Source organism: Lottia gigantea (assembly GCF_000327385.1).
Source record: "Lottia gigantea unplaced genomic scaffold LOTGIsca_101, whole genome shotgun sequence".
Classification (NCBI taxonomy): Eukaryota; Metazoa; Mollusca; class Gastropoda; family Lottiidae; genus Lottia; species Lottia gigantea.
Window position 1 is genome coordinate 603858 of NW_008706772.1, and position 14252 is coordinate 618109.

Below are 14252 nucleotides of genomic sequence, written 5' to 3' on the forward strand. Positions count from 1 at the left end.
ATTGGATTATAAAATGGGTTGGGTTTTAAGCTATAAAGGACGTGGTTATGGGTTATCAAAGTATGTTCTAATTAAAGATCTGGGTAAATCATGATATAGGCCTAGCCTAAAGCAATTGCACATACATGTACCAATCTAAATGCGGTGGGTTCGTTTTGCCGCATTGCCAAACTTGCCATATCGTGCCCAACTGCAAAAACGACTTGTAAAACAAAACTAAAGGTTTCTGATAAAATCCGGAATGGCCATTTGTTTCACATGAAACGAAATATTTTAATTTGTTGTCCGCATCGATTTTCTTTTTATTTATAATTTGGACCTGTTAGGGAAATCGAAAATATAGTTTCAAGACTTTGGTACTGTGCCTTTTTACAGAGGCATACTTGTCGCTATTATGGTGACAATATTAAGTTTTCAAAATATAACCCTCACCGCTCACGGTTTTAGATTCCGCAATACTTATTTTCCTGTGGATTCATCCGATGTCTGAACTGTCATTTTTTTTAAACAATCGCAGGTTCGTCTATTTTTGTCTCCAACTGCCGACGGTAGTGTGGAGCCAATCAACCCCAGCTTCTACCTTCTCCACCAGGACATTCTGAGACTTATCTGGAACCAGTGGGGGTTCAGCCACTGCTGAACTATAGGGCACATCTAATACTAGAATTCTAAACTTCTCCTTGCTTGATAATTCTGATTTACTATTCAGAAGATTTTTACTTTCAGACATTTCAGTTGCCCTTTTTTCTAGCACGTGGGTGACGTTATAGGCACGCAGCAGAGGGACATGTTAGGCAATGCGGCAAAACGAACCCACCGATCTAAAAGGGGATGAGCATATATCGTTCGCAAAAAAAAATCTGTTTTCGTTTGTTTGGATTTTTTCCCTCTTTTGCAGCACGACTATCTTAGGCTTACTTAATTTGAAATTATATTTTTGATGGAACTGCCTGCTTTGATTGGCAATAGCAAGTAAATAACTTCTTTAAGCCCATAACCCGACCTTACACAATGACATAATCAAGCCTGTTTATCATCAATCATGTGCACAGACGTAGGCTATCCCTTATTACTAAATTTATGCTATACTTATATGCTAAGTAAATGTAAATAGATTGCAAAACTTGCGCCATATGTACGAGCAAGAATAGAGTTTGTTACCTACTATCAAATATATATTATAGATGTATGTAGGCTATCTTACCAAAATAGTGTTTGCTTTCCTCTAGTCGTTTGTTCTTGGTAAACCGGGGCTACAATGGACACATAAATAGGATATTATAATGGGAAAAGCCAAATGATGTAAAAATAGTATCGTAGGAGTTAAAAATAGACTATTATTAGCGTATTCGATGAATTTCGATTAAAACGAAAGTATGAAAATTGCAACATTAATGGTAGGCTAAATATATTTCTTTTCAAGTTAAGGATTCAATTTCGGCTTCCCCATGTTTTAGTATGCCGATTATTTTCTATAAATCCATTTGATACTGGTGACAGATAGGGCCTATTGGCTAGTCATGGAATTTTCATTCCAGACAGATAAATTTTTGACAGCTTTTCATGATGAACTGATGTGGACAGCGGCGGATCTGATGATGAGATAAGCAGTTGACTCGACAGTAGCCTATGACTCTACTCAAAACCTATAGCGGGTCCGACTAAAAGGCACAAGCAAGTGCGAACAATAATATATTATGCAAATTGAAATAGAAGACCCATATTAAATGAATTCAATAGATTTATCTTGCGGCTAGTCATTAAATGTGTCTGAGAGATGTCTATGAGTGGACTTTTTGCTGACAATATAATCAAGGCAGATCAACTGGCGATTCACAAAAGTAGCCTTGAAACCTCTTCACAATTAATTTCTTAACACTTAAAATCGTTGGCTGAAGCATAGTGGGCATATAAAATAGCTTCCCCACCCTCCAATATCGATCGATATATATATTTATTTGTAATTGTTTGCACTTTGTTTGCGCTTGGTTACACTTGTTTGCTTTTTATGTGCTTTTTAGTCGAACCTCCCAGAGCCGTATATATACGGCTCTGGAACCTCCTATAGCAAGTTAGTGTAGTCTATTTTAGTTTGTTACCTCCCCTTGTGTAAATTAAATTTGGAACTCTTGGATAAAAAGAGGCACAAAAAGTGTGTCGTACATTATTTTGGAAATGTTACGTTTGTTTACAGTAGATCTAAAAGAATAAAATGAATTTAATGTGCGTATTATAGTATTTATAGATTTATTTTTACTTTACTTGAACGAAGGGTACACGTTTCTTGAAATTGTTTACCTGACAGTGAATATTATGCTCTTCCTGTCCCTCCCCGATTTGTCTCAGAACAGTCGTAGTCCGTAGTAGAGTGCAGCCTAGACTCTCTGACTACACTGTTTTCTGAATTGAAACTTGGCAATCATTTTCATACCAACTACAAAATACTAGTGAGAGCGAGAGTGATTGCCTTTGGGTTGATGAAAATGTGAACTACCGAAAAAAATATCGATTGTAAATATGATTTTACAGAGGGGAATTTTCAGTCAGAAAAGTGGGGTCATTTTCACAGGGTTGATCTGGGAGGGAAGTGTTAAATGTAAAATCACGGAACTTCATATTTCTATGGACCTACAGGCATTCTAAGACAAATGGCAAACTATTGAAAATCTTATTTTGAATATTTTTGAAAAAAAAAGAAAAAAAAAAAGAGGCAGATGTTTTCAACTAGAGCCAGTAGAGGACAGGGTTTTGGGGCCTGTGACCAGAGACAGGCAGGCCCAGGCCCTTCCCCTAGAGACGCTACTGACTATACCAGCTATGAAGGTTCTTATTCATTCACAGATAATTCTTAAATTTCCCCTTTTTTACAGGATGAAGGTTCTGTTATAAATAGTAATGGCTAAAATTTTATGTTGGGGTAAAGCAGATAGTGGTCAGCTGGGCATTGGAGGAAGTGATGAGAACCAATGTTTACCTATACCAGTTACATCACTACCTGAATCTACAATTGTTGACATATCTTGTAGTGATCTACATACCTTAGTGGCAGTTGAAAATGGTCAACTATATAGTTGTGGTAATAATGATTTTGGACAACTTGGACACAGTGGTCAGTTTTCACGACTAGGTAAATTCAAATTCTGCTATTCATTTTATAAGTTCCCAATTTATTACAGTCATTCCATATGTAGACAAAATTTCATAAGAGATAGTCATTTTCATTCATCCTTGGTGCTAGTGGGGGTAACAAGTTACTATTCAATATAAGGCACTGGCACAGGGTTAAAGTTATGTTTACAAATAATTGGGGGGTAGGGTAAGCCTACCTGTAAACACCACAATCCTTTAGAGACTTTTCAAAAAGCAATGAGTTAAGATGTGTTTGTTAAACTGCCAACAAATGATTGTCTTTAACTTTTAATTTAATAAATAACTTGCGACGGTTGATAAATATGAAAGCACTTTTGTCGAAATGTCACACAAGTTATTAAAGTAATTGTTATCCATAAAATTGTATCTAGTTATTTACTTCCCAATTACTAAATGCCGCTTAAGGAAGTTAGATAATTGTCTTGTAAATATTGGTTTAGGGATGTAGCAGAAATTATAATGCTTGGAACTTCATCTTTTTATCTTTTGAGATCAATTGTCAGATTTTATACACTATGGCTGCCATTGTAATATAACTTTAGATTCAAACTTTAGTTTAGATGGGAAAATATCGGATTAATGATGATATTCTCTCAGTATTCAATGGATGAAACTACAGAATTATTTTGGATTAATTGGCCTTATTCTCCAAAATTTAACTTTGATAAAATCCAGATTTTATGATATACAGTAATCTGATTGGATAACAAAACTAAATTTTAAATCAATTTTAGTGATTGATTAATCAGATGACTGGGACACTAAAATCATTTTAAGTAAAGTTTTTAAGAATAAGGCCCTAGGATATATTGATACACTATGAAAACATTATTTCAGAACATGTGGAGAAAATAAAATCTCAGAAAGTTATTAAAGTAGCAGTAGGCCAGTCTCACAGTTTAGTTTTAACTGCTGCTAATGAAGTGTTTACGTGGGGTAACAATAAACATGGTCAATTAGGTAGAGATGGAATAAATGAAGAAGTCACAAAAATACCAAAGTAAGTGCACAAGGATGACTAATTTGCTTTGTGAGATTTAGTACCGTACAAGTTCAAAATGATAATCACAAGTTTTGTGTTCATATTTACATAACTGTATGTTGAAGTTTGTTGGTTGCCCAGATTGAAATAGTGTGATGTCCTGAATAATCTTTCTGGTAAAGTATAACCAGGTACAAATATGTAATAGTAATTAATATTATAAATAAGGATTTTATGAAATATATTTGTGTATGTCTGAATTTTCGATTTGCAAATCTGTATCGCTTATAATATATATTTTGAACATTGTACCATTTATCTATATTTAAGAAATATTGTTTACAAAAAAAAAAAAACATGTAAGAGTTACAGACGTGTTGGAGAGATGGCGCAAATTCCCAAATACTAGCATTATTGTTTTGATTGTTTTTAGGTTGTTGTAAGTTGTGTAGATTAACACAGACTAGATCAAAGAAACATTTAAGCTTACAGTTTTATATCGAAAAGATTGAAACTTTAACTGATACAAACTGGAAAAATAAAGATTTCCTCCCCTTTTTTTTGACCAATATGTTTTTTTTTTTTTCAGATTAGTGAAGACATTAGCAGTTTATTCTGTAATACAGATATCTTGTGGCTCAAATCATTGTCTAGTATTAACCTCAGGTAAAATTATTAGCTTTTAAATCATGAAAAATTAGGTTTTAACTTAAAGGATTCAAAAGATTTTCTAGTCTTTGTTTGTTTGTTCTGGTGCGAGCACATGAACGGTCTTCATGAGTGATTGACTAGAGTCTTGTCACGAGTTTTGCTGACCAAATGTCATTTAAAGATTATTATAAATCCTGTCGGCAACGTGATAATCTTGTTGTTTTACTCAAGATTTGAGTCAGCAACCAAGACTGTTCTTTTGGGGATACTTCTAATGGCTTCTGTTGCAAATGTTCTGATAGTGCCTCTTTTTAAGGAAATTTGGAAGATTTGGTTTACATAAACATTTAAATTAAAGTTTTCTTATAATTACAGATACCCTCCCTCAATGATATTGGAGAAAAAATGTTCACATCCTTACTCTGTATAAGCCATCCTATTATTCTATTGTTTGATGAACTTAGTATTAAATTTGATGACATTAAAAGGACAGGTGTGCCGTTTTAGGGGGTTGATTTTAGTCTTGAATATATGTAAATAATCTTCAGAAGTTCTAGAAATGTACGAAAATCGTATGATAATTCCTTTCAAAATACTTCAAACTAGTAATTTTTCTCACTATTTCTATATATAACACAGCATCTTGTGATGAATCGTCATTTTAAGATTCAAGCGCAGATAATTCTGGACACACATGAATTTGAAGGCTCCAATTTCGACGATGAGCTGTGAACACTATTGCGGATTAGCTCAGCTAAAAAATTCCAGTTTTTGGTGTACCTGTCCCTTTAAGTGTGTTTGATAAATTTACAGATGATGAATAATTAAGCTTTTTACTAATCATTGGAATATAATTGTATTTTACAGAGGGACTAGTTGCAAGTTGGGGTGCGAATAATTTTGGTCAATTAGGATGTAATCAGACAATAAGTCATCGCTCACAGCCAGAATTTATCAATTGTTTAAAAGGTATACCTATAGCACAAATAACAACTGGAGGAAATCATAGCTTTGTTTTATCAAAATCAGGGGCAGTCTTTGGTTGGGGCAGAAATAGGTAAGTGTAGAATCTCTAACATTGAACTATGTGGCCAATGATTTTGAGTGGTTCTCAAATTTAACCAACCATAACCATATCAGATCTGTAAAAGCATCATAACATTCATGAAATTGATAGCGCTTTGATGAACCGTTTAAGTGCCATTGACTCAATAAAAGCCCCGAAAAAATTTTGATATCAGTTCATTCCAGATTAATGTAATAGTGATGATTCATTAATGTTAAGTTAAGAACAAGAAACATCAAACGTGTAAAACAAGTCATGTTGAGCGAATGTCCAAGATTCGTTTTGTCGATACAAAACGGAAGCAGGAATTTTCAGGATACTTGTATGAAAAAGACTTAATTCTCATTTGACGTCATAACTAAAAGAGACTCCACAAAGATTGTTTCGTGGTGACAGTTTGGAATTTCATTTTATGTGACAGCGTTTTTCTTCAGTCATTGTAAATTGTTCTAAGAATTTATTTTTCACTTGATAAAGGCCATGGGGACCTAAATTTGTGATAGAGAAGAGTTTTCTTTAATGATTCATATGATGTTAATGGCCTCAGAATTTGTTATTTATTATGACAATATTTTCATTTTGATTGCTGTTGTGAACATAATGTAACCATGGTAACTGACCATTTTCTTTATCTTCTAGTTTTGGTCAATTAGGTGTAAATGATGAAAGAGGTAATGTTCTTATTTCATAATATATATCATTTTACTTATAATTTCACCACTCATGGCATTCTGTTTGTCTACAATTAACTGATTTTGACAAAAAAATTTGAAATTTTTCACAGAAAGAATAATATCTTTTATTTGATTTATTGCTCTTGTTTATTGATTTAATGATTGGTTAATATTGCCAGCAGGTGTTAATTAAAGGGAACAAGGGTTATCACATCGCAGTTTGCGATACAATTTTTGACAAAATGCGATGTAATTTTCGTCAGTAGAGCAGTTTTTTGCGATACAAAATATTTTCTAATAATAAATGAAAATTAACTCATTATAAAATTTGGTGTCTGAAACAATGAGAATCCGTTAATTTTTCGCAACTTTTAGTAAATTTCTCGAGAACTGAAAGTCGGCACAGAATCGAAGGAGGCATGATTGTTACTATAAATAGTATCGTAGTCAGAGATTGTGCTAAATAAGGAATATTATACTCAAGTGGATAGCAGACGACATTTCAGAGAGATAGAGCAGCATGGCCTTCGTGGTGGAAAAAATTAATGCTTCATCATTTAACAATCGAATTACAACATTCCTAATTGGAACAAAATAATAACAACTTTTAAATATCCATTTCCGTAAAAAATACCGCAAACCCAGGGTTTAAATATTATCGGTTGGTTTGGACTTTTCTTAATCAAGAATCATATGCGCGCGACCTTGAAAATTGCAAGTATTTCATCACTTCAACAATAACATTGAAGATATCAGGAGTAAGAAAAAGCCATTATTGAAGAAATATTTTAAAAAGTAAACATGTAGGCCTGAGTGTGCATTATTTATGATGACAGATTTTTTAGATTAACTCAAGTGTCAAACGGGGTTTAAGGTCTACTTCTTTTGTATTTATATTTTCCACTGGTATTAAAATTTGAAAATTTGAAAATGCTATGCAATTTCGGCCTAAAGAGCAAAACACTGCTATGCAACTAAAAAAAGTAATTTGCACCCTGATATTACAACAAGAAATGAACTTTTACTTTCAGACCGTCCATTTCCTACACTTTGTAAGTCATTACGATATCAGAGAATCAAGTATTTAGCTTGTGGTGAAGATCATACTGCAGCCTTAACACAGGTATTTGTCTTTCTTTATTTAGTATGCATTTGCTATTTATGGGGGTTGATTTTTGTCTAGAATATATGTAAATAGTCTTCAAAAGTACTAGAAATGTGCCGAAATCACTATATTGTATATATTGAAATCAAACATGTTTATAGTTTAAGAACTTTGTTGGATGAAATAAAAATATGTTTATTTTTTAGAATGGTGGTGTGTTTACATTTGGTGCTGGTAGTTATGGTCAACTAGGTCACAGTAGTGTACAGAATGAAGTATTACCTAGACAAGTAACAGAATTAATGGGTAGTGATGTCACACAAATAGCCTGTGGCAGGTACTTATCTATTTATCTTTTGAAATGAAATCACTTTTCGCATAATATGGCCCTTCATGATTAGTTACGCCATTGAACACTTTATTCGATTAGGTACATAATGCAAAATACCTGGCTAATAACATACAAACAGTTGAGTGAGCCAAAACGAAATGATCAATCACTGCATCTGGTGGATTGCCAGCTTAAGACATAAATATTGTTGTGATCTATTCAATATCTGATCCATATTGCTTTAAACTAGCATGAGATATGTTATACAGTAGTGTAACCTATTTTCGTGCATATAATGATTCAACACTGAATTTCGTCATTAATTAAAAAACATAATTTTTTTTTATGGTTTTGATGTTTCTTCAGATATTCTTTAAAATGATTAATATTGGTTTGATTTTCTTTATGAATCCCTCACTTTGACCCATATTTCATGAGTAACCTTCTCGACAATGGCTGCAAAATGTGTCACCTATTTTCGTGTACTATGTTTGATCTATGAATAAGTCTAGACTATCATTTCTTAGTATTTATCTTTAATATCAAGTCATCATAACTAATGCCAATTCCTTCAAAGAACAATAACCCACGCTTATCAAAACATACAAATGCGGAGGTCACGTGAGGTCGCACATTTAAATTATTTATCATTTCCGGAGATGCACAAAATTAGGTTACTTGACTGTATATGTGGAAAATAAACATAATACAATGATGAAAAATGAAGATTTACAATTGTTATTTGCAGGCGTCATACCTTAGCCTATGTAACTGCCAGTGGACGTTTATACGCTTTTGGCTTAGGTGGTACAGGCCAGCTTGGTAACGGCACCACCAGTAATAAGACATCTCCATGTCGTGTATCGGGACCGTTCCTACCACCAATAAAGAATAACAGTATGTCAGTAGATGTAGTGGACAAAGATTCTGTGATAATTAAAACTATAGTAGCTGGTGGTGATTCTTCTTTCATTATATCTCTAGATACGAAGGTAAATATCAAATATTGTTCCTTTCTATCACAGTGGTTTATATTCTCTTGAGAAAGAAAGGCTCTTGATATATTTTTATATACCCACATTATAATGTGTCGCCACTGTCCGTCCGTCCACAATTGGCTTGTGAACACAATATTTCAAAGGAAATAGCTAGTAAAATAACGGAATAAGATGTGATCGAGATCTATTTTGGATGTTTCTGAAGAAGGTAGTATGCCGAAACGTCAAATAACAGGACAATAATATAGTTTTAATTGGTTTCCCCTTTTTGGGAATTTGTGATATAATTTAATAAAGTTTATTATCAGTTTGAATACATATCTTAATGATGTTTTGTTTTCATTGACTTTGTTGACAAACACTTATAGTCTCGGACAACCTGCCTTGAATATTTAAATTACCAGAATCATGTGATCACGTGACAATATTCTGATAAAAAAAATTTCCATTCATTACCATGATATGTTGTAGAGCGGTAGCATAACTTTCACGGAGGATTTTGCCTATCAATCTCAGAATTGCCGGTTGTCAGTCTAGAAATCCATGCAATCTACGTTTTTTATTTGTCAGAAAAAATAAAATAAAATAAAATTATTATGATAATTATTGTATATTATAGGTTAACAAACAACCAGATGATTTTCGTATCCATTCCTCTAGTAATCAGATATTATCTCTAACACCATCAGTTATACAGACCATCTGTCAATTGCAATCAGCTGATTCCCCTTCAGTAGAATTATCAGAGTAAGTTCCAATAGATCTTCTGTAAAAGTGTCAATATAGTTTGTAAGCTTGTTTAATTTAGGCATTGTTACTTTTGGTAACTCCGAAAAACTCGAATATATTTAAAATAAGACTGCAATTTTGTGTCTTTTCTGTTTTCTGATGTTTTAGTTTTCATGATAATTTAACAAGATTTCTACCAAAGGCCAGTCCAAAAGGTAAGCTTATTTGTAACCAATCAGAGCGTGTCACGTAAATCCTGTTTCTTGATAAAATAGGGAATTGTAGGATAGCTAAACCAATATAAAGAATACCATTCTTTATTTTAATGACGCGCTTTGATTGGTTAACAATTATGCTTTGGAACAGGCCTTAAGCAGAAAACTTGTTAGATTACAATGAAGACTAAAACATCAGAAAACAAACAATATGAAATTTCAGTATAATGAGATTGGGAAAATTCGTAAATAATATGCACCTATCTGGATGGAAAAATCAACAAGTTGGCATAACTCAGACACCATAATATTCAGAATAATACATATCTCTTTCCTTAGGCATACATCTAAACTTTGTACATTATTTTACTGTTGTATCTACATATTCTTTATCTGTTAATACTGTTTTTAAATCTAATTTGTTATTTTGATCGAATTAAGGTTACTCTTGCTAAAAACCCTGTTCACTTAGAGAAAGGATTATTGGTATAATCCTGAAACTAAAAGCTTACAAAATACCTTCTTCATTTTTATTTGTAACATTTATTATTCTTGAGAAAGTGATTTTATTGTGAATCAAAGTGAATTATTAGTTTAAACATTGAACATAGTCAGTGGCTCTAAATTTGGAAGTTTTGTATATTTCAGAGAAGTTATAAAGATCTTTTCTAATGCATCGTGTCTAAATTGCTCATTTCTACTCAGGTAAGTACTGAACATATTTATTTTTAAGAGTATTGATAACTGTACATATCATGACCAATGGTTATTTGATAACTGTACATTTAATGACAAGTGATTATTTTGATAACTGTACATTATATGACAAATGATTATTTTGATAAATGTACATTTAAAGTACCATTGGTTATTTTGATAACTGTTTATTATATGACAAATGGTTATTTTGATAAATGTACATTAAATGACCAATGGTTATTTTGATAACTGTTTATTATATGACAAATGGTTATTAAATGACTATTTGTTATTTTGATAACTGTTTATTAAATGAAAAATGGTTATTTTGATAACTGTTTATATATGACAACTGGTTATTTTGGTAACTGTTTATATATGACAACTGGTTATTTTGATAAATGTACATTAAATGACTAATTGTTATTTTGATAACTGTTTATTAAATGAAAAATGGTTATTTTGATAACTGTTTATATATGACAACTGGTTATTTTGATGACTGTTTATTATATGACAAATGGTTATTTTGATAAATGTACATTAAATGACCAATGGTTATTTTGATAACTGTTTATTATATGACAAATGGTTATTAAATGACTATTTGTTATTTTGATAACTGTTTATTAAATGAAAAATGGTTATTTTGATAACTGTTTATATATGACAACTGGTTATTTTGATAACTGTTTATATATGACAACTGTTTATTTTGATAACTGTTTATATATGACAACTGGTTATTTTGATAACTGTTTATATATGACAACTGGTTATTTTGATAACTGTTTATTTTGATAACTGTTTATATATGACAACTGGTTATTTTGATAACTGTTTATATATGACAACTGGTTATTTTGATAACTGTTTATATATGACAACTGGTTATTTTGATAACTGTTTATATATGACAACTGGTTATTTTGATAACTGTTTATATATGACAACTGGTTATTTTGAATTGTACACGGGTCACTTAAGTAACCAAATATATTAAATATCAACAGCTTTGTTCAATAAAATCTTTATTTAGAAGATGTGAGGAATTTTAGCAGTATATTTATGTGTTTACATAAATGACAATGAATTATGATACAATTGTGTTAAGCAAAGATTTACTTCAGATCACGGATGGAGAGTGATGTAACCAAATTTAAATTTCGTAGGATATTAAAACTATATTGTCTTTTTTTGTTTTTTGTTAGTGATGATAAACATTATGGTAGCAATAGTAAAAATCATGGTTTAGATTTAGATAAAGCCAAAGAGAGTTTTACAAGATTGTCTGAAGCTACCAATGTGTATATGATTCAAAAGGTATTGTTTTTCTGAAATACAGTTCTTTTAGGTATATACATGTATATGTATGTTCAAGATCCAAGCCACGTATTCTCGAAACGATCTAGGATGTTCTAGAATCAATGTTAGAAAATAAGAACCTAGGACATCCTAGCGTTAAGATCATTTCGAGAATACGTGGCCTGGTCCACCTATGAAAATGATATCATATTTTTACAAATCTTTAACTTTTACTAAAAACTGGATGGATTTGGGGGTAATCGAATCAGAGAGACTGGTCTATCATTGCAGTCATAGAGCTGTATATATATATACTCTGCTCACTATTTTAACAGTGGTATTTCTATATCACTCTACAATTGATGTATTGAGCACTATTTTAACACTGGTATTTCTATATCACTCTACAATTGATGTATTGAGCACTATTTTAACAGTGGTATTTCTATATCACTCTACAATTGATGTATTGAGCACTATTTTAACAGTGGTATTTCTATATCACTCTACAATTGATGTATTGAGTACTATTTTATCACTCTACAATTGATGTATTGAGCACTATTTTAACAGTGGTATTTCTATATCACTCTACAATTGATGTATTAAGTACTATTTTAACAGTGGTATTTCTATATCACTCTACAATTGATGTATTGAGTACTATTTTAACAGTGGTATTTCTATATCACTCTACAATTGATGTATTGAGTACTATTTTAACACTGGTATTTCTATATAACTCTACAATTGATGTATTGAGCACTATTTTAACAGTGGTATTTCTATATCACTCTACAATTGATGTATTGAGCACTATTTTAACAGTGGTATTTCTATATCACTCTACAATTGATGTATTGAGTACTATTTTAACAGTGGTATTTCTATATCACTCTACAATTGATGTATTGAGTACTATTTTAACAGTGATAATATTTTATTATATTGTATTTTAGATATGTAATAGTTTAGAAGAAATGATAAGATGTTTACCAAGTTCACCTCCAGATATAGAAGCCTTACGTTTATATTTATTATTACCATTGTGCCATGTTTTTGATGAACCCAAGTATTATGGTGATCTAATTGTACCATTTGGTCATTCTATTATTAGTTTAGATAAAGCAGCATCAAAAGTTATAGGTAAATATGAGCTTCATATGATTGAATTTCTCCTAGCCAATTTTCATTCATTCTTTTTATCGCGGTTTATCTGGTTCGAAATAGGATTCAAATTAGATTGTATAAATTCTTAAAATCACGTGGTCATTTCTTAGGTAGAAATGACTAATCTTATCAAATCTTATTTACTTTTTTAATGTTAGTCATTCCAGAATAAAATTTAGACTGTAGCTTAGTAGAACGCGGATTGTAGTCTTTGGAACTTCACCACTGGATCGTATCAGTTGGATTGTAGCCTTTGGAACTTCACCACTGGATCGTATCAGTTGGATTGTAATCTTCGGAACTCACCACTGGATCGTATCAGTTGGATTGTAATCTTTAGAACTTCACCACTGGATCATATCAGTTGGATTGTAGTCTTTGGAACTTCACCACTGGATCATATCAGTTGGATTGTAGTTTTTGGAACTTCACCACTGGATCGTATCAGTTGGATTGTAGTTTTTGAAACTTCACCACTGGATCATATCAGTTGGATTGTAGTTTTTGAAACTTCACCACTGGATCATATCAGTTGGATTGTAGTTTTTGAAACTTCACCACTGGATCGTATCAGTTGGATTGTAGTCTTTGGAACTTCACCACTGGATCATATCAGTTGGATTGTAGTTTTTGAAACTTCACCACTGGATCGTATCAGTTGGATTGTAATCTTTAGAACTTCACCCCTGGATCATATCAGTTGGATTGTAGTCTTTGGAACTTCACCACTGGATCATATCAGTTGGATTGTAGTTTTTGAAACTTCACCACTGGATCATATCAGTTGGATTGTACTATTTGAAACTTCACCACTGGATCATATCAGTTGGATTGTAGTTTTTGAAACTTCACCACTGGATCATATCAGTTGGATTGTAATCTTTAGAACTTCACCACTAGATCGTATCAGTTGGATTGTAGCCTTTGGAACTTCACCACTGGATCGTATCAGTTGGATTGTAATCTTCGGAACTTCACCACTGGATCGTATCAGTTGGATTGTAATCTTCGGAACTTCACCACTGGATCGTATCAGTTGGATTGTAATCTTCGGAACTTCACCACTGGATCGTATCAGTTGGATTGTAGTTTTTGAAACTTCACTACTGGAACATATCAGTTGGATTGTAGTTTTTGGAACTTCACCACTGGATCATATCAGTTGGATTGTAATCTT

General features: G+C 32.1%; 1 protein-coding gene across 1 annotated transcript in view; it reads left to right on the forward strand.

Annotated features, from left to right (window-relative positions):
- Positions 1-2895: 2895 nt before the first annotated feature.
- LOTGIDRAFT_223779 (hypothetical protein) overlaps positions 2896-14252 on the forward strand; it is a gene marked incomplete at its 5' end in the record, with an annotated part of 41735 nt that continues 30378 nt past the window's right edge. The window contains 12 exons of the mRNA XM_009046441.1: positions 2896-3127; positions 3988-4150; positions 4722-4798; positions 5651-5840; positions 6489-6520; positions 7555-7646; positions 7835-7965; positions 8708-8951; positions 9577-9704; positions 10550-10606; positions 11812-11923; positions 12865-13051. Coding sequence (XP_009044689.1) covers positions 2896-3127; positions 3988-4150; positions 4722-4798; positions 5651-5840; positions 6489-6520; positions 7555-7646; positions 7835-7965; positions 8708-8951; positions 9577-9704; positions 10550-10606; positions 11812-11923; positions 12865-13051 — 1645 coding nt within the window. The remainder of the gene's footprint in view (positions 3128-3987; positions 4151-4721; positions 4799-5650; positions 5841-6488; positions 6521-7554; positions 7647-7834; positions 7966-8707; positions 8952-9576; positions 9705-10549; positions 10607-11811; positions 11924-12864; positions 13052-14252) is intronic.